The sequence below is a fragment of the Pristiophorus japonicus genome, chromosome 2, assembly GCF_044704955.1.
Source record: "Pristiophorus japonicus isolate sPriJap1 chromosome 2, sPriJap1.hap1, whole genome shotgun sequence".
NCBI classification, from domain to species: Eukaryota; Metazoa; Chordata; class Chondrichthyes; family Pristiophoridae; genus Pristiophorus; species Pristiophorus japonicus.
In genome coordinates this window covers 57,252,686-57,280,360 of record NC_091978.1, presented here as the reverse complement: position 1 = coordinate 57,280,360, position 27,675 = coordinate 57,252,686, and the positions used below count along the sequence as shown (strand labels likewise).

Sequence of the window (27,675 nt, the reverse complement as noted above, 5' to 3'; positions counted from 1 at the left end):
ACTTTTCGATAGCACCTCATCATGTCCTGGGAATTTACCAAGTGCTTTGCAGCTAATGAATTACTTTCGAAGTGGTGTCACTGATGCTCCAGACAGTTTGTACACGGCAAGGTCCCGCAAACACCAGTTAGACTTTTTTTTTTGATGGTGTTGGTTGAGGGAATAATTTTGGCCAGAGCATCCACAGGGTTCCCTTTTCAAATAGTGCTTCGGAATCTTTATGTCCACCTTATTTGGTTTATAGAAGAGAGAGGCTTGGGGGTGTTTTTGCACATATCTTTGAAGGTGGCAAGCCAGGTTAATAAAGCATTTGGGATCCTGGGCTTTAAAAATAGAAGCATAGAGTATAAAAACCAGGAAGTTATGCTAAACGTATATAAAACACTAGTTCGGCCCCAGTTGGAGCATTGTGTCCAATTCTGGGCATTACACTTTAGGAAGAATGTGAAGGGTTTGGACAGGTTACAGAAGCAATTCACTAGAATGGTTCCAGGGATGAGGGATTACAGTTATATGGAGAAGCTGGGATTGTTTTCTTTTATAGCAGAGAAGGCTAAGAAGAGAATCATGAAGGGTTTAGATCGGGTAAATAAAGAGAAACTGTGGCTGAAGGGTCGATAACCAGAGGGCACAGATTTAAGGTGATTGGCAAAAGAACCAGAGGCAACATGAGGAAAAACCCTTTCTGCTCAGGGTGGTTAGGATTTGGAATGCCCTGCCTGATAGGGTTGTGGATACAGAGTCAAAAGTAGCTTTCAAAAGGGAATTCGATAAATACTTGAGAAAGAATTGTAGGGATATGGGGAGAGGTGGAATGGGGCTAACTGGATTGTTCTTCAAAGGAACTGGCACAGACGAGATGGGCTGACTGGCCTCCTTCTGTGCCGTACTATTCTATGATTCTATGATAATAGGGGTGAAATTTGACATTGGTGGTAGCGCAAAACAGGCGATAGTGAATTGGCAACTATTAGAATGAAAGGGACAGTTGATATGATGTTTCACAGGGAAATAAGATCGAGCTTGAATACAAAACGGAGAAATTTGGCAGTGCAGTTATTTAATCTGATTTGGTTTCCCCAGTGCACAGAAGGCATTAGATTGGAGGAAGTGCGGTGCCAGTTATGGCTCAATGGGTAGCACGCTCTCCTCCGAGTCAGAAGGTTGTGGGTTCAAGTCCCACTCCAGAGACTTGAGTGCAAAATTCAGACTGATACTCCAGTGCAGTACTGAGGGAGTGCTGCACTGTCTGAGGTGCCGTCATTTCAAATGAGACGTTCAACCGAGGCCCCATCTGCCCCCTCAGGTGGACGTAAAAGATCCCATGGCACGATTTTGAAGCAGGTGATTTCTCTCTAGTGTCCTGGCCAATATTTATCTCTCAACCAATGTTCCCATTAATGTGCAGCTTGCATGGTGTTCTAATGGTAAAAACCGCACATGCGCGGTAATTTGAATCGGCTACACACCCAAAAAAAATTACCGGGAACATTGATCTCAAACATCATCACGATAAACAGATTATCTGGGCATTATCCTATTGCTGTATGTGGGACCTTGCTGTGTGCAAATTGGTTGTCGCACTTCCTACATTATAACAGTGATTACACTTCAAAAATACATCATTGGCTGTAAAGCACTTTCGGGTGTCCTGAGGCTGTTAAAGGTGTTATATAAAGGCCATAAACAGTTCACCGATGCTAGGCTTGGGTTCCACCAGGGCGATGTGGCTCCAGACCTCATTATAGCTGCAAAGTCCTTACTCTACAGTATGAAACCACACGAGGCACATTCTGGGGACAAGGTCACTCTGTGACCTTAACTCTTTATTCACAGGACTCCAAAACGCAGACCCTGTGTGGGACCTCCCTTTTTATACCTGTGTGATCAGGTAAGGAGTGTCTCCCACAAGTTCACCCCTTGTGGTCAAGGTGTGCATCTAGGTTGAGTGTGTACAGTAACACAGTGGTGTTACATTGTGGTTACATACATGACCTTGGTCCAAACATGGACAAAAAAAGCTGAATTCCAGAGGTGAAGTGAGAGTGACTGCCCTTGACCCCGGTTGGAGTGGAGTGTAGAATGTTTCAGTATAAGGGGTGTCGCAGTTGTGTGAAGTGGACTGGTTGGGCTGGGTACTCTTTGCCTTTCTGCCATTGTTCATAGGTTTATATGTAACCTTTGGGGCTGCTGATCAAGGGCCGTGCGGCTCTTTGTCGGCTGGTGCGGACACAATGGGCCGAAATGGCCTCCTTCTGCGCTGTAAATTTCTGTTTCTACATCATGGCAGCATTTGACCGAGTGTGATACCAAGGGACCCGAGAAAATTGATGTTAATGGTACTCATGGGGGAAAACTTTCCACTGGCTGGAGTCATACCTAGCACAAAGGAAGATGGTTGTGGTTGTTGGAGACTGATCATCTCGGCTCCTGCAGAACTTCCTCAGGACAGTGTCCTAGGCCCAAGCTTCATCAGTGACTATCCCTCCCATCATAAGGTCAGCAGTGGGGATGCTTGCTGATTGCACAGTGTTCAGTTGCATTTGCAACTCCTCAGATAGTGGAGCAGTCCGTGCCCACATGCAGCAAGACCTGGACAACTTCCAAGCTTGGGCTGATAAGTGGCAAGTAACACTTATGCCACACGAGTGCCAGGCAATGACCATCTCCAACAAGAGAGTCTAACCACTCTCCTTAACATTCAATAGTATTATCATTGTGGAATCTTACTGTGCCCCCCCCCCACCTCATCAACATCTTGGAGTGGGGGGGGGGGGGGTCACCATTGGCTAGAAACTTAACTGGACCAGCCACAAGAGCAGGTCAGAGGCTGGATATTCTGTATCAAGTGTTTCACCTTCTGACTCCCCAAAGCCTTTCCATCACCTAGAAGGCACAGGACCGGAGTATTATGGAATTCCCTCCACTTGCCAGGATGCGTGCAGCTCCAACAACATTTAAGAAGTTGGACACCATCCAGGACAAAGCAGTCCACTTGATTGGCAAACCTTCCACCAGCTTAAACATTCACTCCCTCCACCACTGGCACAACGTGGCTGCATTGTCTGCCATCTACATGATGCAATGCAGCAACTCGCCAAGACTTCTTCGACAGCACTAAAAGGACAAGAGCAGCAGGCACATGGGAACACCATCATCTGCAATTCACCCTCCAAGTCACACACCAAATAACTTGGAACGATATCACTGTTACTTTATTATCACTGGGTCAAAATCCTGGAACAACTTCTCTAACAGCACTCTGGGAGTATCTTCACCACACTCACTGCAGCGTTCAAGAAGGTGGATCTCAAGGGCAATTAAGGACGGGCAATAAATGCTGGCCTTGCCAACGATGCCCACATCCCATGAATGAATAAGTATACAAAAAAAAATCTTTCTTTTAAAAGAAGTGAATGGATTTTTGTTGCATCTGCTTCAGTTCCATGTGTAAGTGGCTCAGGTACAACAGCCAGTTGTGGGAAGGGAGCCTTGGATGTGCTTGATACAGCCTTCTAGATCAAGATATAGTGGGCTACAAAAATGCAATTTAGCTCCTGATGCCAAGGTTTGAATCCAACCCAAACTGATGGGATGAAAATCTCGTCTCCATGTTGGGTATGAGAATTTTCTGTTGTGAGCATTTTGGAATTTGTTACTCAGTTCTTAGTGAGTGCAAGTCTCTGGCATAAAATTACTGATAATTCAGCAATAACTGGCATGAAGTTGAGTTCTCCTGATATGTGAAGTGAAAATGGAGCGTTTGGTGCTGACGAGGAAACAAACTTCAGCGATAGTTAACCTCATGATGAAAACAGAGAATAATTTATCAAAGATGAGTTGAAGTGATCATTTATTTAAAGAATTAGAAACATAGAAAATGCATCTATATTTAACTGAATGGTGAGTACTAGAGTCTTGTTATTTTATGATTGGATGCCTTGTGCTCTCTTTTAATGCTGTTAGATGTCACGTAATGTTATAAGAGCTGGAGTGGAGTCGCGGCACCCCCCGACCTGGGAGAGAACACCATCCTCAGGTTGGGGCTATAAGAGCTGGAGCCAGCACCATTGGGGAGCAGCTAAGTCGTTCCATGAATGCGACGGCTTCGAGGAAGGCGACTTGATTGACGTCATCAGAATCCAGGTGGTCGATTGGAGCATGGGTGGGTCCTGGCGAGTGGCCGGGGGCCCTGGGAGCGGTGAGTGGCCGGGGGCCCTGGGAGCGGCGAGTGGCCGGGGGCCCTGGGAGCGGCGAGTGGCCGGGGGCCCTGGGAGCGGCGAGTGGCCGGGGGCCCTGGGAGCGGCGAGTGGCCGGGGGCCCTGGGAGCGGCGAGTGGCCGGGGGCCCTGGGAGCGGCGAGTGGCCGGGGGCCCTGGGAGCGGCGAGTGGCCGGGGGCCCTGGGAGCGGCGAGTGGCCGGGGGCCCTGGGAGCAGCGAGTGGCCGGGGGCCCTGGGAGCGGCGAGTGGCCGGGGGCCCTGGGAGCGGCGAGATTTCGGACGGCAGGGTGGTGGCCCAGGGGCGGCAAAAGAATTCACGCACAGGTGTCTTCCACCTTCAGGATGTAGTTCGGGAAATACCTGCAAACTCATCCCTTTTTAAAAATTGTGCATATATCTTTTAGAATGAGGGCCTGAGATTGAGAAATATTTATATTTAATCGTACCAGTATGAGTTGTTGTTACATTTTATGTACTTGGTATTTGGCAATCACAGAAGAATTTTTAAAGTAACATTCATGAAACAGTGATGCACATTTGCAAATGAGAAGGTTTGCCAAAATGAAGAGGTAAATCTTATCCAAAAAGAACAGATCATCACAGCACTTGCATGTGCTGTCACGATAATAAAGATGATGGTACTAAGCTATTCAGACCTGGTTTAAGCCTTACTCTATGCTGAGTCAGCTGATTTCCACTCTGGCAGCATTTAGGACACCTCGTGCAACGTTATGAGTAAACACTGTAGGTTGGACGCCATGGTCTGCAGTTGGTCTGCAGTTGGTCAGAGATTGCTGGCTTCAACAGAGAGTTGTCGCACAGATCCTTCATATTTTCTTGGGATACTGATCTCAGTAAAGCTGAGCTCAGGAGGAGGAAAGAATTAGCCAGGGATCCCTCTCCACGTGCTTATTTGGTAACCTGTGTTGGAAAGTGTGTCTATCTGGCGATTGGGTGAAAATGGCTTTGGACTTGGCTGTGAATTCCTCCAGTGTTGAAAAGCCTCGCAAAGCTCACTGTCTGGACTCGCGTGAAGCATTGCCATAAAGGCGAGATATCAGGTTGTTGCTAGCAGCCATAGAACTGTACCTCAGCTACAGTTAGTATATTTTGGAGAGAAGCAGATGGATTAGGTGGGTGTGTGTGGGGTGGGGGAAGACTCTCTCTTCCAAGCTTGCTTTGCACCAGCAGTGATTTTAAGGAAAAGGTACAAATTTGCAATGTAGTGTTCTTTAACAGATATGCTCTGATATAAAAGACACAGCTAAATATTGTGATTAGCTGTTTGAACATGGTGTTTACCCAGCAAAGCAAATAGAAGTTGGCTGCATTTTACTTTTGTGATTCAATTACTTTAATTAAACCGAAAGTACAATCGCAGCAGGTCATAGTTGGTGACTGAATGTACAAATTGGTATCCAACTCGTATAAGGCTATGAGTAAATACTGTAGGTTGGACACCATGGCCTGCAGTTGGTCAGAGATTGCTGGCTTCAACATTGATCCAGCGAGAGTGTCACACATCCTTTGTCTTTTGAGAATTGGATTCTATATTACACTCGTTTGTTTGTGTAAATCCTGTGATTGTGCATATGTGTGTGGCCAAATTTTCACCCACTCACTTAGCCTGTCTCTGTCCTTCTGCAGGCTTTTTGTGTCCTCCTCACACATTGCTTTTCCTCCCATCTTTATATCATCAGCAAAACTTGGCTACATTACACTCGGTCCCTTCTTCCAAATCATTAATATAGATTGTAAATAGTTGGGGTCCCAGCACTGATCCCTGCGGCATCCCACTAGTTACTGATTGCCAACCTGAGAATGAACCATTTATCCCGACTCTCTGTTCTCTGTTAGTTAGCCAATCCTCTATCCATGCTAATATATTGCCCCCAAACCCATGACCTTTTATCTTGCGCAGCAACCTTTTATGTGGCACCTTGTCAAATGCCTTCTGGAAGTCCAAATACACCACATCCACTGGTTCCCCTTTATCCACCCTGTTCGTTACATCCTCAAAGAATTCCAGCAAATTTGTCAAACATGACTTCCTTTTCATAAATCCATGCTGACTCTTCCTGACCGAATTATGCTTTTCCAAATGTCCTGCTACTGCTTATTTAATAATGGACCCCAACATTTTCCCAACCACAGATGTTATGTTAACTGGTCTATAGTATCATGTTTTTTGTCTGCATCCTTTTTTAAATAGGGGCATTACATTTGCAGTTTTCCAATCTGCTGGGACCTCCCCAGAATCCAGGGAATTTTGGTAAATTGCAACCAATGCATCCACAATCCCTGCCACTACTACTTTTAAGACCCTAGGATGCAAGCCATCAGGTCCAGGGGATTTATCCGCCTTTCGTCCCATTATCTTACTGAGAACCACCTCCTTCGTGATTATGATTGTGTTAAGTTCCTCCCCACTGCACTCCCCCTCCCCCATAGCCCCTTGACTATCCACTGTTGGGATATTGTATATTGTTTGTGTCCTCTACCGTAAAGACTGATACAAAATATTTGTTCAGAGTTTCTGCCATCTCCATGTTCCCCATTACTAATTCCCCAGTCTCGTCCTCTAAGGGACCAACATTTACTGTAGCCACTCTTTTCCTTTCCCCAATCAATGTGTGCCAGCGTAACTCGGTTAGTTAGGATTTTTTTAGGTTAGTTTTATTTTGTCGTAGGGGGCGTAACCTGCCACCCGCGCCAATTCTGGCCATTTAAGCAAGTTTGGCCAACTACGATTTACTCCAATTTTTCTTAGGACAGCATATGTGGCCTCTGTGGAAAAACCTTCTGGTGAGTTAAGAAAATTGCGCAGGTAAGTAAATCAGCGCAGCAGATGCAGTTCCAGGGCCCCGACAGCAGCGGAGGAGGTGGGGGAGGGGGATGGGGGGGGGAAATCTTTCGGGTACTGGGAGGGAGGAGGCCGTTCGGCCTGGTATAGGAACGGGGGACTGGCATTGGGAGGCCATTCAGCCTGGGATAGGAGCAGGAATCGGCGTGGGGAGAGGGAGATAGACTTTTGTCATTACAGTTTAATAACTTAATGGAGGTAAGTTGCTGTAATGTGCTTGTGCAGGTTGCTGTGAGCTGGCTGTATGTTTCACTTTGCAGTCTCAGCCTACAGTGTGTCCCTGGTTACTGTGGCAATCCGATCTTTTTGGCACAGATCTTAGGCTCCACCCCCAAAACTAAAGGACTGGCTAGGCAGCGCAACTCGCCAAGTACGCCAAAAAACCATCTATGGGGAAAATTGAGCCCAAAGAATGGATACATTAAGTGATTGAGGAAAAAGGTCTGAATTTTGAAATTTGAGCAAAGTCCAAGTACTTTAGTATCACATTGTGTGAATCTCTCAAAAAAACTGGGTCATTGAGATGTGCAAGTATTAGTCTAAGGAAGTGATAGTGATGTTGTGGAACACTGATGGAATATTATAAGCACAGTGGTCAGTGCTGGACATAAAAAGACAGAGGCATTTGAAGGAATTTAGAAAAAGAAACAATAAAGGGTTGTAGATGTTTGATAACTGCACTGCAAGGGGAAACAAAAGGAGTACAATTTATTCTCATTGGAAAAGAGATTAAGGGGGAAAGTGTAGTGCTGCTTTATAAAAGGTAAGAATTGGGCAAATGGGGAGAGAGAAAGAGCAAGACAGACTGTTCTTCTCAGTGTTCTGTTCACAGACATCAGTCAGGGTGACAATGGAGACATGAAAATAGACATTTACCACCCTGACTGATGTCTGTGAACATAACACTGTGGGATGAACTGTCTGTCTTGAGGCTTGCTCATTACCATGCACCAATTTTTGGTCAGAAGTGCAAACAGGTGGAACTCTTTATCGTACCGCTTTGAGGTGTATGGTAGCGGCTACAACGACTTGGCCTCTAATTTTCCTCGACTCTTTGTGTCTATTTTCCACTGGGCCTCTTCTGATTCCTCCTCGACAGCATGTCTGTGGTTTGGAACTCAGCCAGCATCAATCAATCATTGTTACTTCAGTCCCAAATTGGATGGAACTAATATGGTGAGTGATTCTGCCATTCTCTGAAAGTGCACTAGTTTGTGACATTTATGGATTTCAGCCAAATGGTATGTGTGTGGGTTCAAGAGATTGATGTCTCTGATGAGCCAAACCCCATATAATAATATGAGTAGATGTTTACATTCTCTGAATGTAAATTAAAACTTCTTTGGAGATATTCCCACGAGCACAACCCAGTTAATTATTAATTCAGTTATGTGATGGTTTTAATATTCAGAGTGTTGAGCACTGAAAACCTCGAGCTTTCGGTGCATGTCCCGTGGTTCCTTCATTTGTTAAGAGAATTACAGTAACTAATTTTGTAATTCCCAGCCTCACAGTTCAAAGAGCTTGCTGATCACACGCAGGATTGCAGAGAAGATCAAGCTGAAGACGACTGATCTGTGTTCAAGAGGGTATTGGAATCACCTCGGATATCTGTAATCAAAATACATCCGAATTAAAAGCATGAGAGTTTGGAATAATAAAAGTCCCATCAGCTCATCATGTCAGCCCCTAAAATTCAGTTTTTGTGTCGCATTACCACCCTGACTGATGTCTGTGAACTCAGCACCAGCTATCAAGCCCAGGAATTTACCAGCTTGTATCACACCACATGCTGCATTTACTCACTAAAACATCAAGAAGCCAGATGTTGCGGCGTTTTATGATATCCAGTGTACACATGAAGACACCAATACTGAAGATGTTACCAGATAATTTCACAAGTGCTTCAGACTGTGTGGCTATCTATGACAGCCACATCTCGTGTTTTTTTTAATCACCTTTTTTTCTCCCTTTATTCCTTCCTTCTCTTCTGAGCCATTGACTCCTTGCTGAGGTCGCCCTCCAGTAACATGCCAGAAATCCCATTCTTCATGGGGTCATTTTTTTTCCCTTGACTCTAACCTAGGGCACCGAGAACAACTTTAGTGCTTCAGTCACCTCCTTTGCTGTGAGCAGATAACTCCACAGACTGCAGATCAAATCTGGAGCTTTTTATCTCAACGAATATCTGATATGGTCAAGTTAAGAATAAGACTTTTCTAATCGAGGTGAAGAATTGCATGTGGGGAAGTTGAGTTATGAGGCAACCTTGGGACACTGTAGCTTTAAAGCATCACTAAACAGAGTCTGTTCAAAATGAACAGATATTTCTAATGTTTAAGAAGTTTTGATGAAATCCTTAGTCACAATATTCCCAGTCCATTACAAAAACATGATTGTTTTACACTTTACAGCACATGTTCGAACAAATCACTGAAATAAAATGATGTAATTACGAAATAGCACATGCTAGTAAACAAACCATTTTCACTGTAAATGTCATGTTGTCATTGAACCCAAAGGACCAAACCACATCAGATTTACAAACTGGTTTAGACATCCCAATTGGTTTGGAACCTTATGACTGAGGTAACTTTTGTAAATACTCTTCCCCACCACTTCATAGAAAAAGTACCTTTGACCTTCAATACTCTCAGTATGACCAATAAAAATCTGACCAAATGGCAATATATTTTGACTGCCTGGTAATATATCTAACTTCAAAATAAAAGCATAAAACAAATAATTGGAGGCAGTACAGTTGGTGGATAGAGAGAAGGAAAACCAGACTTCCCACTCCCAAATAGTATTCCTTGCTGTAATGTGTTATCATCATCATAAGCAGTCCCTGGAATCGAGGAAGACTTGCTTCCACTCCTGAAGTGAGTTCTTTGGTAGGCTGTATAGTCCAATACGAGAACCACAAGCTGTCACAGGTGGGACAGATAGTCGTTGAGGGTGGGACTGGTTTGCCACACGCTCTTTCCGCTGCCTGCGCTTGATTTCTGCATGCTCTCGGCGTTGAAACTCGAGGTGCTCAGCGCCCTCCCGGATGCACTTCCTCCACTTCGGGCGGTCTTTGGTCAGGGATCAGTGGGGATGTCACACTTTATCAGGGAGGCTTTGATGGTGTCCTTGTAACGTTTCCGCTGCCCACCTTTGGCTCGTTTGCCGTGAAGGAGCTCCGAATAGAGCACTTGCTTTGGGAGTCTCATGTCTGGCATGCAAACTATGTGACCTGCCCTGCGGAGCTGATCGAGTGTGGTCAGTGCTTCAATACTGGGGATGTTAGCCTGAATGAGGACGCTGATGTTGGTGCGTCTGTCCTCCCAGGGGGTTTGTAGGATCTTGCGGAGACATCGTTGGTGATATCTTCAGCAACTTGAGGTGTCTACTGTACATGGTCCATGTCTCTGAACCATACAGGAGGGCAGGTATTACTACAGCACTGTAGACCATGAGCTTGGTGGCAGTTTTGAGGGCCTGGTCTTCAAACACACTTTTCCTCAGGTGGCCGAAGGCTGCACTGGCGCACTGGAGGTGGTGTTGGATCTCGTTGTCGATACCTGCTCTTGCTCCCGAGATATGGGAAGTGGTCCACGGTGTCCAGGGCCGCGCTGTGGATCTTGATGACTGCGGGGCAGTGCTGTGCGGTCAGACTGGTGGAGGACCTTTGTCTTATGGATGTTTAGCGTAAGGCCCATGCTTTCGTACGCCAATACGTCGACTATGTCCTGGAGTTCAACCTCTGTGCGCAGACACAGGCATTGTCCGCGTACTGTAGCTCGACGACAGAGGTTGGGGTGGTCTTGGACCTGGCCTGGAGATGGCGCAGGTTGAACAGGTTCCGACTGGTTCTGTAGTTTAGTTCCACTCCCGTGGGAAGCTTGTAACGTGTATACATATGGCAAGTGCATATGTGTAGACATTGGATGAGGTTGAGATCAGGTGCCACTGTAATGGCCTGCTCATACCCACTGTCAGGACTCATGTGAAGAATGGCCATTCAGTTTTGGGAGGCTTTATTACGTAAAAGGTGCTATGTAAATGCAAGTTGTTGCTTTGATGATTAATTCAATGAAAATTGACAATTGATGTACGCCATAAGTCGTGCTTGAACTTCAAAAGAACAGCACCTTTATCAGCCGGGGTGTTCTTCTCATTTTTATTTTTCTGTTGGCCACACTACTATATATGCCATGGGCCACAGGAAATCCATAAAAAACCGACCGTAAATTTTGACCATCACGGACTGAGTTTACAAGGATTTACGGAGATGATCTGTAAGAACTACACTTTTTATTAATACATTCAACACTGTTTGTATTAGTGTGAGTTTGATGTTTGTGCTGAAGTGCATCTGTGTTTACATATAATTTTATCCATAAAAAATTTGAACAATTAGTTTTAGCTGCATGTTTGCAAATTAAAGCCCATGGATTAAAGAGGCAGTGGCAGGTGTGGATATGAAATTGGGTAAAAGAAATCGGGGAGTAGTGGTGAACGGTTGTATTTCAGACTGAAAGGGAAGTGTGCAGTGGTGTACCCGAGGGGTATTAGTACCACTGCTCTTTTTAATATATTTTAATGATCTGGACCTGGGTATACAGGGTATAGTTTCAAAGTTTGCAGATGACACGAAATTCATATATGTAATAAACAGTGAGGAGGATAGCAAAAGACTTCAGTAGGACAGAGACAGACTTATGAAATGGGCAGACACATGGCAGATACAATTTAATGCAGAGAAATTATGTGTTTTGACAGGAAAAATGTGGCAAAGCATTACAAACTAAACGTATAATTTTAAAGAGGGTTCAGGAACAGAGAGACCTGGGGGCAGGGGTGGGAGGAGGTGTACATAAATCTTTGAAGATGGAAGGATAGGTTGATCAGGCTGTTAAAAGGGGATTCTTGGCTTTATAAACAAAAGCAAGGAAGTTATGCTAAACCTTTATAAATCACTGGTTAGGGCCCAGCTAGAGTATTGTGGCCAATTATGGGCACCACACTTTAGGAAGTGTGCAGAGGAGATTTACTAGAATGTTAGTTACCAGGAATGTGGGACTTCCATTATGTGGAGAGACTGATGAACCTGGAATTGTTCTTCTTTGCGCAGAGACGGTCAAGGGAAGATTTAATAGAACATAAGAACATAAGAATTAGGAACCGGAGTAGGCCATCTAGCCCCTCGAACCTGCTCCGCCATTCAACAAGATCATGGCTGATCTGGCCGTGGACTCAGCTCCACTTACCCGCCCGCTCCCCATAACCCTTAATTCCCTTATTGGTTAAAAATCTATCGATCTGTGATTTGAATACATTCAATGAGCTAGCCTCAACTGCTTCCTTGGGCAGAGAATTCCACAGATTCACAACCCTCTGGGAGAAGAAATTCCTTCTCAACTCGGTTTTAAATTGGCTCCCCTGTATTTTGAGGCTGTGCCCCCTAGTTCTAGTCTCCCCGACCAGTGGAAACAACCTCTCTGCCTCTATCTTGTCTATCCCTTTCATTATTTTGAATATTTCTATGAGATCCCCCCTCACCCTTCTGAACTCCAACGAGTAAAGACCCAGTCTACTCAATCTATCATCATAAGGTAACCCCCTCATTTCCGGAATCAGCCGAGTGAATCGTCTCTGTACCCCCTCCAAAGCTAGTATATCCTTAAGTAAGGTGACCAAAACTGCACGCAGTACTCCAGGTGCGGCCTCACCAATACCCTATACAGTTGCAGCAGGACCTCCCTGCTTTTGTACTCCATCCCTCTTGCAATGAAGGCCAACATTCCATTCGCCTTCCTGATTACCTGCTGCACCTGCAAACTAACTTTTTGGGAATTCAAAATCATGAAGGGTTTTGATGGAGTAAATAAGTGAAATTGTTTCCAGTGGGAGTAGAGTCAGTAACCAGAGGGCACAGATTCAAGGTTATTGGCAAAAGAACCAGAGGTGACATGAGGGAATTTTGGTTATGATTTGGAATGCACTGCCTGGAACGTTGCTGGGAGCAGATTCAATTGTAAATTTCAATAGGAAATTGGATAAATACTTGAAGGGGAAAACTTGCTATGGGGAAAGGGCAGGAATGGGACTAATTGGATAGCTCTTTCAAATAGCTGGCACGTTTCTGGGCTGTATCACTCCATGATTCTATGTGGAACGGTGGTAGTTTTCTGCTGACTGAGGTGAGAGGATGTGGTGAACACCACACATATTCTACAAGTGATTGCCCTATGTGGGTCCGAAAGTCCGAATACCTCGCTTTCGGCGCAGTCTGAGATGACTCATGCTAGGTTAAAAGTTCAATCACCTTTTCTGATGTGCATGGATTGTAAATTGAAGTTTAGATCAAAGCAGAGGATGGCTCCACAGGAAAGGTGATGCTAGAAGGTGCGAGAGTCATTCAGCCATTCGAATGTGTCAATTTGGTCACCCATGTGTTATAGTAATAAAATTCATGGCAAGAGCCGATTGTGGCAATCAAGACCTGATTTCAGGATGTGGGTAGCTGGTTGTTTAGTTTATATCGTTCGTCTGTTAGTATTTGTATGTACTTTTGATGTAACATGATTTATTGATCGTATGTATGGAATATAGGATTCAAAGAGTTGATTTTGTATGTGATGTGAGTGAACACTGTTTTTGCAGAGACACTGGGAGATGTCTCGCAAGCAGGGAGCATGCACTGGTTTTGTGAAGTGAATATCTCAGTAACTTTCATATTGGTTTTTGTGTGGTATAAAGTTTTAAATAAAGACCTGATTCTGCCATTATTAGAACTGTGTGTAACAAAACGACGAGCAAGAAAGCCGTCCGATAGCCTTGATTTAGGGTTAATTGTTACACCTGGGTTATGCTAACTCATGTCAGCAAAGAATAACAAGACAGGTTTCCGTACAAAAATAAACTATGGCTGCTTATGAAAACTGTGATCCAACAATGAATACTGTGTGGGGTGGGGTAAAGACCAAATGTTAACCTGTCTCTCTCCCTCTCCCTCTATCAGATGTGGACTGAGTCACTGTCCATTCCCAGAATTTTCTATTTTTATTTCACATTTTCAGAAATTCCAATCTTGGCAATTAATCAAAAATCATCAAGGAAGGAATATCTAAGTAATTGTGGATTACATAATCTTGATTGCAGTGAAACCATGGGGTCAAGTTTCGGCCTGAGTTGCTCCAATTTATTTGGAGCAACTGGTTTAGAATGGAGTATCTTAGAAATTGCAATTCTCGGCATTTAGTTTGCTCCAGTTCTAGTCAGTTAGAACCGTTTCATTTTGGAACAGATTTTTTTTTTCAAAAGGGGCATGTCTGGCCACTTACGCCTGTTTTGAAAGTTTAGGCAGTGAAAACTTACTCCAAACTAACTTATAATGGAGTAAGTCTAGATTTTTGTATGCTCAGAAAAACCTTGCCTACACTTTAGAAATCAGGTGTAGGGAATGAAGGAGGGGAAAGGGAAGTAATTCAATTACAAGCATTCAACAGTCTTGTTTATACAAATAAAGAGCCATCCTGAATAAAAAATTATAAACAAAGCAAATACAAAATATTGAATATTCCTACCTGTGTGAAGCAGCAGCAGCCTTCGAGCTGCGGTGCTTCAGGCAGACCTTCCATGTAGGAGACGGGTGGCGTCAGTGACTCGATAGCAGCCCAACAACAACGGCAGCAAGCAGCCTTCGAGCTGCGGTGCTTCAGGCAGACCTTCCATGTAGGAGACGGGTGGCGTCAGTGACTCGATAGCAGCCCAACAACAACGGCAGCAAGCAACCTTCGAGCTGCGGTGCTTCAGGCAGGCCTTCCTTCTATGGAGGAGACGGGGACGTTTCCGCAGGGACGTTGTCATTGAGATCTGTGATATGCGGAGAGCAGATTTGCAGCCCAGAAGCAGAACGCCAACTGCCTTGTCTGTTGAAGTGAAGGTAACAGCTGCACTTGCCTTCTATGCCTCGAGATTGTTTCAGGCTACAACTGGAGAAGTGTGCGCCATCTCTCAACGTGCAATACGTGCCTGCATTTACCAGGTCACGGCAGCACTGTATGCGCGGAGGAATGACTTCATCAAGTTCCTAATGACCGCACAAGCGATCCATGAGAGGGCTGTGGGCTTCTTCAGGATTGCCGGCTTCCCAAAGGTACAGGGCTGCATTGATTGTACCCACATAGCCTTGCGAGCATCTGTGGAGGATTCTGAGCAGTACAGGAATAGGAAAGGTTTCCACTCCATCAATGTGCAGCTCGTGTGTGACGACAAGCAGCGCATCATGTCAGTCGATGCGAGATACCCTGGCAGCACCCATGATGCGTTCATCCTACGAAACAGCATTATATATGACATGTTTGAGCAGCAGCCAGAAGGGCAGAGCTGGCTACTGGGAGACAAAGGGTACGGCCTGATCACCTGGCTCATGACGCCCCTACTCGTGACACGGACAGAAGCTGACCGTCAATACAACATGGCGCACATTGCGACGCGCAGCATCATTGAGAGGACCATTGGCATATTGAAACAGTGTTTCTAATGCCTGGACCATTCCGGAGGCCACTTGCAATACTCTCCTCAGATTGTCGGTCACATCACTGTTGTGTGCTGCATGCTCCATAATTTAGCCATCATGAGGCAGCAGGAGCTGGTAGTGGAACCAGAAGACCCACATGAGGGTCCAGTGCCTGATGATAGTAATTTGGAAGAGCAGGATGAGGATGATGACGACGATCAGGAAAACATGCAAGTGCCTGATGCCGGAGCACGAGGTCAGAGGAGGGCCGTCCACCGTGCTTCTTTAACGATTGCTCAAGCCCTGCACCAGCAGCTCATCCGTGAACGCTTCAATTACTGATGCCTGAGGGCTCTGCGACCACTGTTGCGCATGGACCTGTTTATTCTTTGGAGTTGTTCCTATGTTGTGTTGTGTTAATAGAACATGATTCAGTTTTAATGAAAAAATATTTTATTGAAAAGTTAACATCACTGTAATAAAATATTTGTTATATCAAACTTTACTTTTAATATGACTCTTGATCACTTAAAAACTTTAAGATTACTTAAAAACTTGTAAAGTTACAGAACAATTTCAATGTGAAAAATCTTACACTCTTAAGATCACTTAGACTTCAGGATCACTTTAGGTGCAAAATTAAAAAAGATACAAAATGTGAGCATTTACACTATAAGATCACTTAAAAAATCCTAAGATCACTTATAAGTTGTAAAGTTTCAAAACTAACAAAACAATTTCAATTTGAAAAACGCTACTACAGCTACATCAAGAGCAAGAACAAAAGCAGCAAAGAAAGGCTGCAACCATCTCTCATCCATATCTCAGTGAATGTTCACTTCTTCTTGGGGGTGTCATTTGATTGGCGGGGCTGTGTGCCCTTATTGCAGCAGCTACCTCCATGAGGGCCTGTGCCGTTGATTGCACTCCCTCGGACATTCCCTCCCTAAGTTCCCGTGTCATTACTGCTATTTCTCCCGTCAGGACCGTCACCTCTTCACCCACTGCACTGGCACTACCGATGAGTGATCGGGTAAGCTCATTGGTCTCCATACCCAATGCCATAACCTGAGCCGCATCTGTTGCACGCTGCATCTCAGAAGAGCATGTCTCCAATCTCTTTCTCCTCTGCCTGGGTCTGCCTCGCGTCACCACTGCACTGGGAGATGCGGGCAGGGACGGTGGGATGCTCGGTGTTGCAGATGGCAGTACTAGAGTGAGAGGCGCTGGCTGGGATGGTGGGTGAATGGGTGTAAGCTGCTCCATTATATCACCAGCACCACTGGGACCCGCAACGTCGGAATCAAAATCATGGTAGGTGGAACCCGAACCTATGCGAGTGGGAGGAGCAGGCTCGGACGGTGGGGCATTGGCTGTAAACTGCTGTATTACACCAGCAGCACCATTGGGACCCGCAACATCGGAATCAAAACCATGGAAGGTGGAACCAGAACCTATGCAAGGGGTTGAAACTCTGATGCCCCTTAATGGGGGCTCATAAACATTACTTTGGAAGCTCTCTCCTGTAGACATTTCAGTCATCGCCGCCATCATCCAGTCTGGATCGTCCGCATCTGGTTCTACTGGTTCTTCTTCTGTATCTTCAGGATCCACAGGGTTGGCGGCAGCAGCAGCATCAGCATCATCATCATCAACATCATCATGTTCTGCAAAATACATCAGAACAGTCAAATGTTTAACAGCAAGGGAGGGGGCAGGATGGGTGGCATGAGTACTCTCACACATAGGCCAGGCAGCAGGTTGATTTGAAGGGCCACGATGCATTTTCAGGACTTAACCTCTTCCTCGCATGCGGGCCCAGCTTGTGCTGTACTGATTGCTTTTCTCCATGTATGATTCATCATAGCAGCTACCCTCTGTTCCAAGGGTGTCAGTGGATGCAGATTGGGCGTGCCTTCTCCTGTTCAAGTTGCTTCCCTTTTGTTGTGGGCCAATTTCTTCTGCAAAGAGTAAAATATAACTTTTTAGAGTGCGTCTTTCTGCAGGGTGGGCCATACAGATAGTCACATTACAATTACGATTACATTAAAAAATGAAAATATTACTTACACTAACTACTTGACCAAGATCGTGCCATTTCTTTTTACACTGGCTTCCAGATCTCGTGGTATGCAACACCGTGCAGTAATCTTCTGCAACTTGGTTCCAAAGTTTCTTCATTTCTTTAGGTGGCACTTTTATGTGACCTCTGTTGCTGGTATCTAACTCCTGCCATCTCTGCTCAATGACTTTGACTAATATCTCCCCTTCCTCATGCAAGAAATTCTTTGTTCTTGGTGGACGTTGTTTCATTGCTGTATTGAATTGACACCCTTATTTTTCAAAACACAGTCCTTAATTTGCATGCACCTATGCAGCACCTGTTCTGGAAGTTTAGCAGTGAAAAGCAGCACTCACTGATTTCAGCAGGTGATTTATTCAACATTGCTGCTAAAAGCACTCCTTCACCAAAAAATGACCAAAATTCAATCCCAAGCCTTTCCAGAACTCCACGAGACAAATCAGCATTTTTCTTTAAGTTCCTTTAAAAATGGCCGAGCGCCCATGTTTCTGCGCATGCGCGCGTGCTCCAATGCGCACGCTCAGGGCTGCCGGCACGATGTTCCCTCATTTGACTTAGCCCTGCCCCCTTCCACTTGCAGAATCGGCTCTGCCCCCCGCTGTTGTCTGCACGCCGCGCCGAGCTCCCAGGGACCAGCAAGGAGCCCGAGAATTTTGAGGTGGATTTTTGTCATGCTTTTAGGTGCGAAAAATGGACGTCCATGTCGGAGCTGTGCTGTTCTAGGCGTGGCCCGAAACTTGACCCCCATGTGTAGGTGGGTGGGTTGCAACTATTTTGAACAAATAAACTGAGGTGGGTGTGTTATTTTAATTTAATGTAAAATATGCCATGATCCTAATTGTAATCTAGATACAATTGAAAATGGCAAAAAATGACCCCATCCCTTTAGACTCTTAATTCTACTTTATGTATGCAGATTAATTCTGTTGTAATCTATGACCTTTTTATTTTCTAACAGCGTACTGTTATCTTTGATGGACTAGTAATGACTGCACCACAACAATTTTATCTTCCAGAATGGAACAACAACAAACACACCTGACCTTCTGTATATCTGTAATTATAAGTAACTAGAACTTTGCTGTCTTTCAGGCAGTGCAGAAGACTACTTTTATACCACGCAGGGTGGTAACACACTAATAGAAGGAATTAACGATGCTGAGGACTTGGATAGAACATGGCATGCCTTCACTCTGCTTGGTAAGGGCAAAAGTCTGGAATTTTGAAAGCTGAATTCAGTTCCATATGTCTCCGGGTTGTCTTGCACTTGGTGCAACTTTAAAGCGATGGTACTTTCATGAAAGTGTGTGTTAAAGGTTGGGTTGTGGCAATTGATCTCGGTGTTCTTAGTTTCCCCTCCCTAGCCTATCAGGAAGAGTTTCCCCTCCCGGTTGCTATCCACTGACTACTATTGATGTCGTGCAAGGAAATGAATATGACGTATGCCATGAATGAATAAGCCTGCTCACACTCAGTTATCTAGATTTACAAGTGAAGAATTGCTCACTTGGGTGAGGATCTGAGGACACAAGACGCTGTATAAACCAAAACCTTACATGGAGGGTGGGTAGAGAATGAAAGTGTGTTTGTTAAAAATTGGAAGACTTGCCACATGAGAGCAGTTGAGTTCAAACATCTTTTGTTTTTGGAATTTCATGTGGAAAATTCCAATTCAGAACAGTGTGACCAACAGGCATTGACTTGAGAATACAGTTTAAATTGAACAACCCTGTGTTTGGAGTTCGGGTAATTGTTGATTTAAAGATTTTTGTACATTTGCAACTGAAGATGTTAATATATTTCTTTCCTTCAGGTGTAAAGGATGCACACCAGATGAACATTTATCGAGTTATAGCTTCAATTCTCCACCTGGGAAATGTGCAGATCGTATCTGAAAGAGATACAGACACTTGCGGTGTTGCTGTAAGTCATATACAGAGCCTTTACTCCAAATTAAACCTGGGTTTGGTTAGTGACTGTACTGCAGACATTAGTATTTCATCAGTGTAAAACTAATGGTGAGTAGTCGGGCAGTATATAGCAACGGTGTGATCTAATCTCAGGAGCAAGTGATGTGCTGCAAACTTCAGTGGCTTATCTCCAGTGCCTGAACTTTGACATTAAGTTATATATAGTTTTGAATTCTCTCCTTGCTGAGTGTTTTTCTTTTATTATGCAGGGTAGATTTAGCGAAGAGCAGGTGTACAATGGGTGCATGGGGAATCACAGGATTGAAAGATCAGGCCCTGCCCCCATTTCATGCTGGGTCGCAACTCAGTGGCTCCCCTTCATCTAGTGAGGTGAAGTGTTTGTGGCAATTTTGTGCTTTCGCCCCATTTGATGCAGCAATATTTAAATGTATTTATTTAGCGAATGCAGACTCAAAGTATAATCCCAACTGCTTGGAGTATTATTATCACCAGCATGCAAAGCGTCGAGGCCAGCCGATGGTTTACTTAGTGGACATGATTAAGCGGTGTGGGACATGATTTGCATTTGTCCACAAGGACATTTTTCGTCGTCACGTCGCCCCGTAGGTGAAGTACACTGTCCCTGTCCAGTTTGAAAGCAGTTGAGAAGTGTCCAAGTACAATGTGGCCAGTGAATTCTGGTTGACTATCTGTAAGGTTGGAGATGATGTGATGTTGTCCACTCTTCACGAGTTAGTAAGGAAAAGTCAAGGCGTCAGGCCATTATTTAAATGAACGCCTGGTACGATGCGATAAGTTTGATATTTTATTTCCTTGTGGACCCATTTGGAATGGGAGAAAGGGAAACTCCATATTTACAGTATCTCTTTAGTACTGCATTTATATTACAGAATTCTTCCATATTCTAACACCTCTATTGATGTGTTTTTTGGGAGATCATTTTATAGTTACTCCTGTTTTTAAAGTGCCTCAAATACTTTAAATTCAAGATGAAAGGAGGCATGGTTGGTAGATCAGGGAGCACCAGGCCGTATCTACAGATCTTGCCACACCTACCGATGCTTGACAAAGAAAGAAAGCCTTGGATTTATATGGCATCTTTCATAACCTCAGGACGTCTCACAGCCAATTAAGTTCATTTGAAGTGTAGTTACTGTTGTAATGTAGAAATACTGCCTCAGCTTGCTCCTGGTCAGCTGGTAACCAGTTGCAGAACTTTGTCAACTGCAGCAAGAACACCTCCAGCCAACTTGCAGTATAGCGACAGCGCAACCAGTGCCTGACAAGGTTACTACTGCCTTTAAACTGTTATGCCTCCATCCCAGTTCTCACTACCATTACAATGTGCTTCCTCTCGCATTTGTATTAAATAGGCGGCTGATGTAGTGAGTGTGGCCAGTATTTTCATCTTGTTTCTCACTGGACAGAATGAGACTGTTGCCCAATGTCACTACATTTCCCCATGTATAGCGTATCACTGATAGCTGTCATTTTTGCTCTGAAGTTCATCCTGGGTGTAAGTATATGATCATGTTTGATAAAATAATTTGATGTGTAAAGCCCTTGGAAGATGTGAGTATAGCAAAGCTTTGAATTGTAAGTTGCAGCTTGACTGGGTATGTATGAGCTGTTGTGAAAGAGCTATAATGATGTGTGAGGGTTTGGCATTGATTAGTAATAAGTACGGAACACCATCAGCATTTTGGGGGTCATCATTGACCAGAGCTTAATTGGCAAAGCCTTATCAACATTATGATTAAAGAAGCAGGTCAGTGTCTGGTTCCTCTGTGATGAGTGGCTCATCTCCTCACCCCTCAAAGCCTCCCCACCATCTACAAGCCACACGTCAGAAGTGCACTGAAATACTCAACACTTACCTGGGCGGGTACCCCATCATGCTCAAACTGCCTGTCGACACTCCCTGTCTTGGTCCACACCTGAAGAATGATCATTTGGGTTCAGTACCAAAGGGCGACCAGCACCTGTGGAAACAAGTTATCAATCGTGGCATGAAGGAAAAAAAGAAAGACTTGCATTTACATAGCAGCTTTCACGACCACTGGACATCTCAAAGCGCTTTACAGCCAATGAAGTACTTTTGGAGTATAGTCACTGCTGTAATGTGTGAAGAGGAGAAAAAATGTTGGAAGGGAATTCACTGATCTTGCCAGCTTCCTTATGGTTATCTGTCAAGTGGCTGCCCTTCAAATGAACCTTTGTTTTGAACATTTATCTCTCTCTAAGCACATCACTCAGGAAAAAATTAGCTTTTGAAATGCAAATTGTTTCGATATTTGCATATTTGCAGTGGAGACCGAGATTCTGAAGAGTGTCTTTCCTGTACAAACGGTGACCTCCACACCATGGTGCTTGTCCTTGGACCCATGATTGGCAGGAGCAACCAGAGTCATTTATAAATGAACGTGTAAAATTCAGGTTCTCGACCTCTACTGCGAAACAGAATAGTTTGTGTTTTAACCGTGATCTGTTTGCTGAATAATGTGTTTTCATTTACCAACTCTATTAGGTTTATATGTACTTGTGCAGCACTGTCGATCTGGATTTTTTGTGATTGACGTGCGTCATTTTATCTGCACTTTTTCAGACCACTCCCTTTTCCTCTGCTCCAATCATTAAAATTGAAGTTTGAGGTGGGGTTGGAGCATCAAACGGGCTGTACCTTGTTGAAAAATAATAATTCAGGATGTCAATCCCTGGACAAATGAAACTGAATTTTCATTGTTGTGAAAATTAGAATCAAAGATTTAATCTCGGAATTTTCATGTTGTACAGTTCTTAATTTTTACAACTTTTGCTTATGATGACAACATGTTTACATGAAATGGAACAATTTTCCACTGTTCACTTCTTGTGCCAGCACAAAACACTTCCAGGTCATTTATAGTACTGGAGTTTCTACATTGAAAACTTAGTGAATGTTTCTGGAAAATTATCCAATGATTGTAGTACGACTAACCTGGAGGATTTTGTAGTAAATGTGGCAGATAAACTTGCAAAGAGCAAAAAACTGAAGATGCTGGAAATGTAAAATAAAAACAAAATGCTGGAGACATTCAGCACGTCCATCATGAATGGAGAGAAAAGAAAAAGTGAATATTTCAGGCACAGACTCTTCATTAGAACTCAGTTTTGATGAAGGATCTAACACCTGAAATATTATCTTGTATGTTCTCTCCGCAGATGCTGACTGACCTGCTGAATGTTTCCAGCATTTTTTGTTGTTGTGGCAGAGAATACTGATAGACCCATTAGTCTTACATCAATTACTGAACAAATATAGGAATCAATCACCAGGAACAAACTTGAGGAATACCTGTAAAAGGACACACAGGTAGTAGATGTAATTTAATGTGGTGAAGTGTGCGATAATGCATTCTAGAATCAATAAGTAGTGGCATGGTTGATGCATGTATATTGCAGAAGTAACCTCTGGTTATCTGAGCCATTTCACACCTGGGATTTATCTGGCAGAGTAATATATAGGGTAATAATACCTCTTATTTATATAGCACATTAGTGTAGTAAAACATCCCAAGGCGCTTCACAACAGTGTTACAAGACAAAACAGATAAATTTGACACCAAGCCACAAAAGAAGAAATTAAGGCAGATAACCAAAAGCTTGTTAAGAGGTAGGTTTTAAGGAGCATCTTAAAGGAGGAAAGAGAGGTAGAGAGGCGGTGAGATTTAGGGAGCGAGTTTGAGCTTAGGGCCCAAACATCTGAAGGCACGACCACCGATGGTTGAGCAGCTATAATGAGGGATGCTCAAGAGGCCAGAATTTGAGATGCGCAGACATCTTGTGGGATTGTGAGGCTGAAAAAGATTACAGAGATAGGGAGGGGCAAGGCCATGGAGTGATTTGTAAATGAGGATGAGAATTTTGAAATTGAGGCGTTGTTTAACTGGGAGCCAATGTAGGTCAGAAAGCACAGGGGTGATTAGTGATCGTGACTTGGTGTGAGTTAGTATATGGGCTGCTGAGTTTTGAATGATCTCAAATTTACATAGTGTAAAATGTGGGAGGCCAGCCAGGCGTGAGTTGGAGTAGTCAAGTCTAGAGGTAACAAAGGCATGAATGAGAGTTTCAGCAGCAGAAGAGCTGAAGTAGAGGCGGAGGCGGGCAATGTTACGGAGGTGGAAAAAGGCGGTTTTAGTAATGCCGCGGATATGTGGCTGGAAACTAATTTCAGGGTCAAATATGACACACGGTTGCGAACAGTCTTATTCATCCTCAGATTGATGCTAGATTCAGATTGAAACTGACTGTGTTTTCGGATGCTATCTCCAAGGGGCAGCTTACAGATGAGAAATAGGAGGGGGCCAAGAACAGATCCTCCGGGGAATACCAGAGATAACAATGCAGGAGTGGAAAGAGAAACTATTGCAGGAGATTTTCTGGCTATGATTAGATAGATAAGAATGGAACCAAGCGAGTGCAGTCCCACCCAGCTGGACGATGGTGGAGAGGTGTTGGAGGAGGATGGAGTGGTCAACTGTGTCAAAGGCTACGTACAGATCCAGAAGGACGAGGAGGGATAGGTGACCTTTGTCATACTCACAAAGGATGTCATTTGTGATTTTGATGAGAGTCGTTTCGATACTATGGCAGGGGCGAAAATCAGATTGAAGGGATTCAGACATTGAATTCATGGAAAGATGGTCACGGATTTGGAAGGCGACAACACATTCCAGTACTTTGGACAGGAAAGGGAGGTTGGCGATGGGGCGGTAGCTAGCAAGCAAAGTTGGGTCAAGGGTGTTTTTTTGAGGAGAGGGGTAATGACGGCAGATTTGAAGGAGACGGGAACAGTATCTGAGGAGAGAGAACCGTTAACAATGTCGGCTAATATGGGAGCCAAAAAAGGAAGTTGGGTGGTCAGCAGTTTAGTGGGAATAGAGTCAAGAGAGCAGGAAGTGGGTCTCGTGGACAAGATGAGTTTGGAGAGATCAAGAGGGGAGATCAAAGAGAAAGATATGAGTTTAGAGCTAGAGCAGGCGGGAGTCTCCAATGAAGTTTGGCCCGGTGGGTTAGGTGAAGGAAGGGAACTCGCAGAGGCAGCTGATCGGACAGGTTGCATTGTGCGTTCATTTTATGACTGTCGAGGGGAACACCCAAGAATATTTAGACCAGTACTCTCCTGAAGGTGTTAACTTAGACCTGGATATCGTCCCACAGGTACCAGCAGTCTTCTTAAAATACCCCTGGAAATCGAAATGAAGTGCAAAGAAGCAGAGACCTGCCTAATCCTTCTGCCCCTTTTCCCCTCGCTTTGTGCTCGGTGACAAAGCAGATGAAAATTGGCTTTCTGTTTGAAGAATTGAAAGAAAAAATATTTTCCTTACCCCATTGAAAGGCATGGAGGAGTTCAAGACGTGGTGATTCAGACACTGCATTGCAAGAGAGTTAGGAACAAGAAAGAAGAAAGACTTGGATTTATATAGTGCCTTTCACGACCACTGGATGTCTCAAAGTATAGCCAATGATGTACATTTGAAGTGTCACTGTTGTAATGTAGGAACAATAAGGGAATGTGATCTGAAGGCAGTATGAAATCATCAGGAAAATAGAATTAGAATTGATAGCTCCAATGTAGAGCGAACACAGGCACAGGTACAATGGGTGTCCTTCTGTATGAAAATGTCTGACAAGTGTGGATAGGATTTGATGAGGATATATGGCATCATATGACATTACTATAGTAATTTATTTTTAGTAATTTTACATCACAAAGAACTAGTCAGTGTATACTATCATATAGTATCATTCACTTTTTAGTTTTGAGCTAATACACTTGTGTTGCTGTCAATAGCAGTCACAGTTTACAGATCCTTGGCAATGAGAGATCTGGTGAACCGGATGGCACATTGTTTGTGTTGACTGTCCCTGTTCTCCCTCCAGCCCACGCACCCTGCCCCCGGGCATCCCGGGAGTTGCTGTAGTACTATAGTTAGATTGAGTAAAGCTCTCTCTACTCTGCCCCAACTATATGCCTCTGCTCCAACCTCAGGAGTATCTTCTACTGCACCATAGAAACATAGAAAATAGGTGCAGGAGTAGGCCATTCGGCCCTTCGAGCCTGCACCGCCATTCAATGAGTTCATGGCTGCACATGCAACTTTAGTACTCCATTCCTGCTTTCTCGCCATACCCCTTGATTCCCCCTAGTAGTAAGGATTACATCTAACTCCTTTTTGAATAGATTTAGTGAACTGGCCTCAACAACTTCCTGTGGTAGAGAATTCCACAGGTTCACCACTCTCTGGATGAAGAAGTTTCTCCTCATATCGGTCCTAAATAGCTTACCTCTTATCCTTATACTGTGACCCCTGGTTCTGGACTTCCCCCAACATTGGGAACATTCTTCCTGCATCTAACCTGTCTAAACCCATCAGAATTTTAAATGTTTCTATGAGATCCCCTCTCATTCTTCTGAACTCCAGTGAATACAAGCCCAGTTGATCCAGTCTTTCTTGATATGTCAGTCCTGCCATCCCGGGAATCAGTCTGGTGAACCTTCGCTGCACTCCTTCAATAGCAAGAATGTCCTTCCTCAGGTTAGGAGACCAAAACTGTACACAATACTCCAGGTGTAGCCTCACCCAAGGCCCTGTACAACTGTAGTAACACCTCCCTGCACTCAAATCCCCTCGCTATGAAGGCTAACATGCCATTTGCTTTCTTAACTGCCTGCTGTACCTGCATGCCAACCTTCAATGCCTGATGTACCATGACACCAGGTCTCGTTGCACCTCCCCTTTTCCTAATCTGTCACCATTCAGATAATAGTCTGTCTCTCTGCTTTTACCACCAAAGTGGATAACCTCACATTTATCCACATTATACTTCATCTGCCATGCATTTGCCCACTCACCTAACCTAGCCAAGTCACTCTGCAGCCTCATAGCATCCTCCTCGCAGCTCACACTGACACCCAAGTTAGTGTCATCCGCAAATTTGGAGATACTACATTTAATCCCCTCGTCTAAATCATTAATGTACAATGTAAACAGCTGGGGCCCCAGCACAGAACCTTGCGGTACCCCACTAGTCACTGCCTGCCATTTTGAAAAGTACCCATTTACTCCTACTCTTTGCTTCCTGTCTGCCAACCAGTTCTCAGTCCACGTCAGCACACTACCCCCAATCCCATGTGCTTTAACTTTGCACATTAACCTCTTGTGAGGGACCTTGTCGAAAGCCTTCTGAAAGTCCAAATACACCACATCAACTGGTTCTCCCTTGCCCACTCTACTGGAAACATCCTCAAAAAATTCCAGAAGATTTGTCAAGCATGATTTCCCTTTCACAAATCCATGTTGACTTGGACCTATCATGTCACCATTTTCCAAATGCGCTGCTATGACATCCTTAATAATTGATTCCATCATTTTACCCACTACCGATGTCAGGCTGACCGGTCTATAATTCCCTGCTTTCTCTCTCCCTCCTTTTTTAAAAAGTGGGGTTACATTGGCTACCCTCCACTCCATAGGAACTGATCGAGTCTATGGAATGTTGGAAAATGACTGTCAATGCATCCGCTATTTCCCAGGCCACCTCCTTAAGTACTCTGGGATGCAGTCCATCAGGCCCTGGGGATTTATCGGCCTTCAATCCCATCAATTTCCCCAACACAATTTCCCAACTAATAAGGATTTCCCTCTTACTAGACCCTCTGACCCCTTTTATATCCGGAAGGTTGTTTATGTCCTCCTTAGTGAATACTGAACCAAAGTACTTGTTCAATTGGTCTGCCATTTCTTTGTTCCCAGTTATGACTTCCCCTGATTCTGACTGCAGGGGATCTACGTTTGTCTTTACTAACCTTTTTCTCTTTACATATCTACTGAAGCTTTTGCAGTCCGTCTTAATGTTCCCTGCAAGCTTACACTCGTACTCTCTTTTCCCTGCCCTAATCAAACCCTTTTGTCCTCCTCTGCTGAGTTCTAAATTTCTCCCTGTCCCCGGGTTCGCTGCTATTTCTGGCCAATTTGTATGCCACTTCCTTGGCTTTAATACTATCCCTGATTTCCCTTGATAGCCAC

General features: G+C 44.3%; 1 protein-coding gene across 1 annotated transcript in view; it reads left to right on the top strand.

Annotated features, from left to right (window-relative positions):
* The window catches only part of myo5b (myosin VB), a 310,547-nt gene that overhangs the window by 154,963 nt on the left and 127,909 nt on the right, over nt 1–27,675 (top strand). Inside the window, exons 8-9 of the mRNA XM_070867495.1 lie at nt 18,768–18,875; nt 19,489–19,598. Of these exons, the coding sequence (XP_070723596.1) occupies nt 18,768–18,875; nt 19,489–19,598 (218 nt within the window). The remainder of the gene's footprint in view (nt 1–18,767; nt 18,876–19,488; nt 19,599–27,675) is intronic.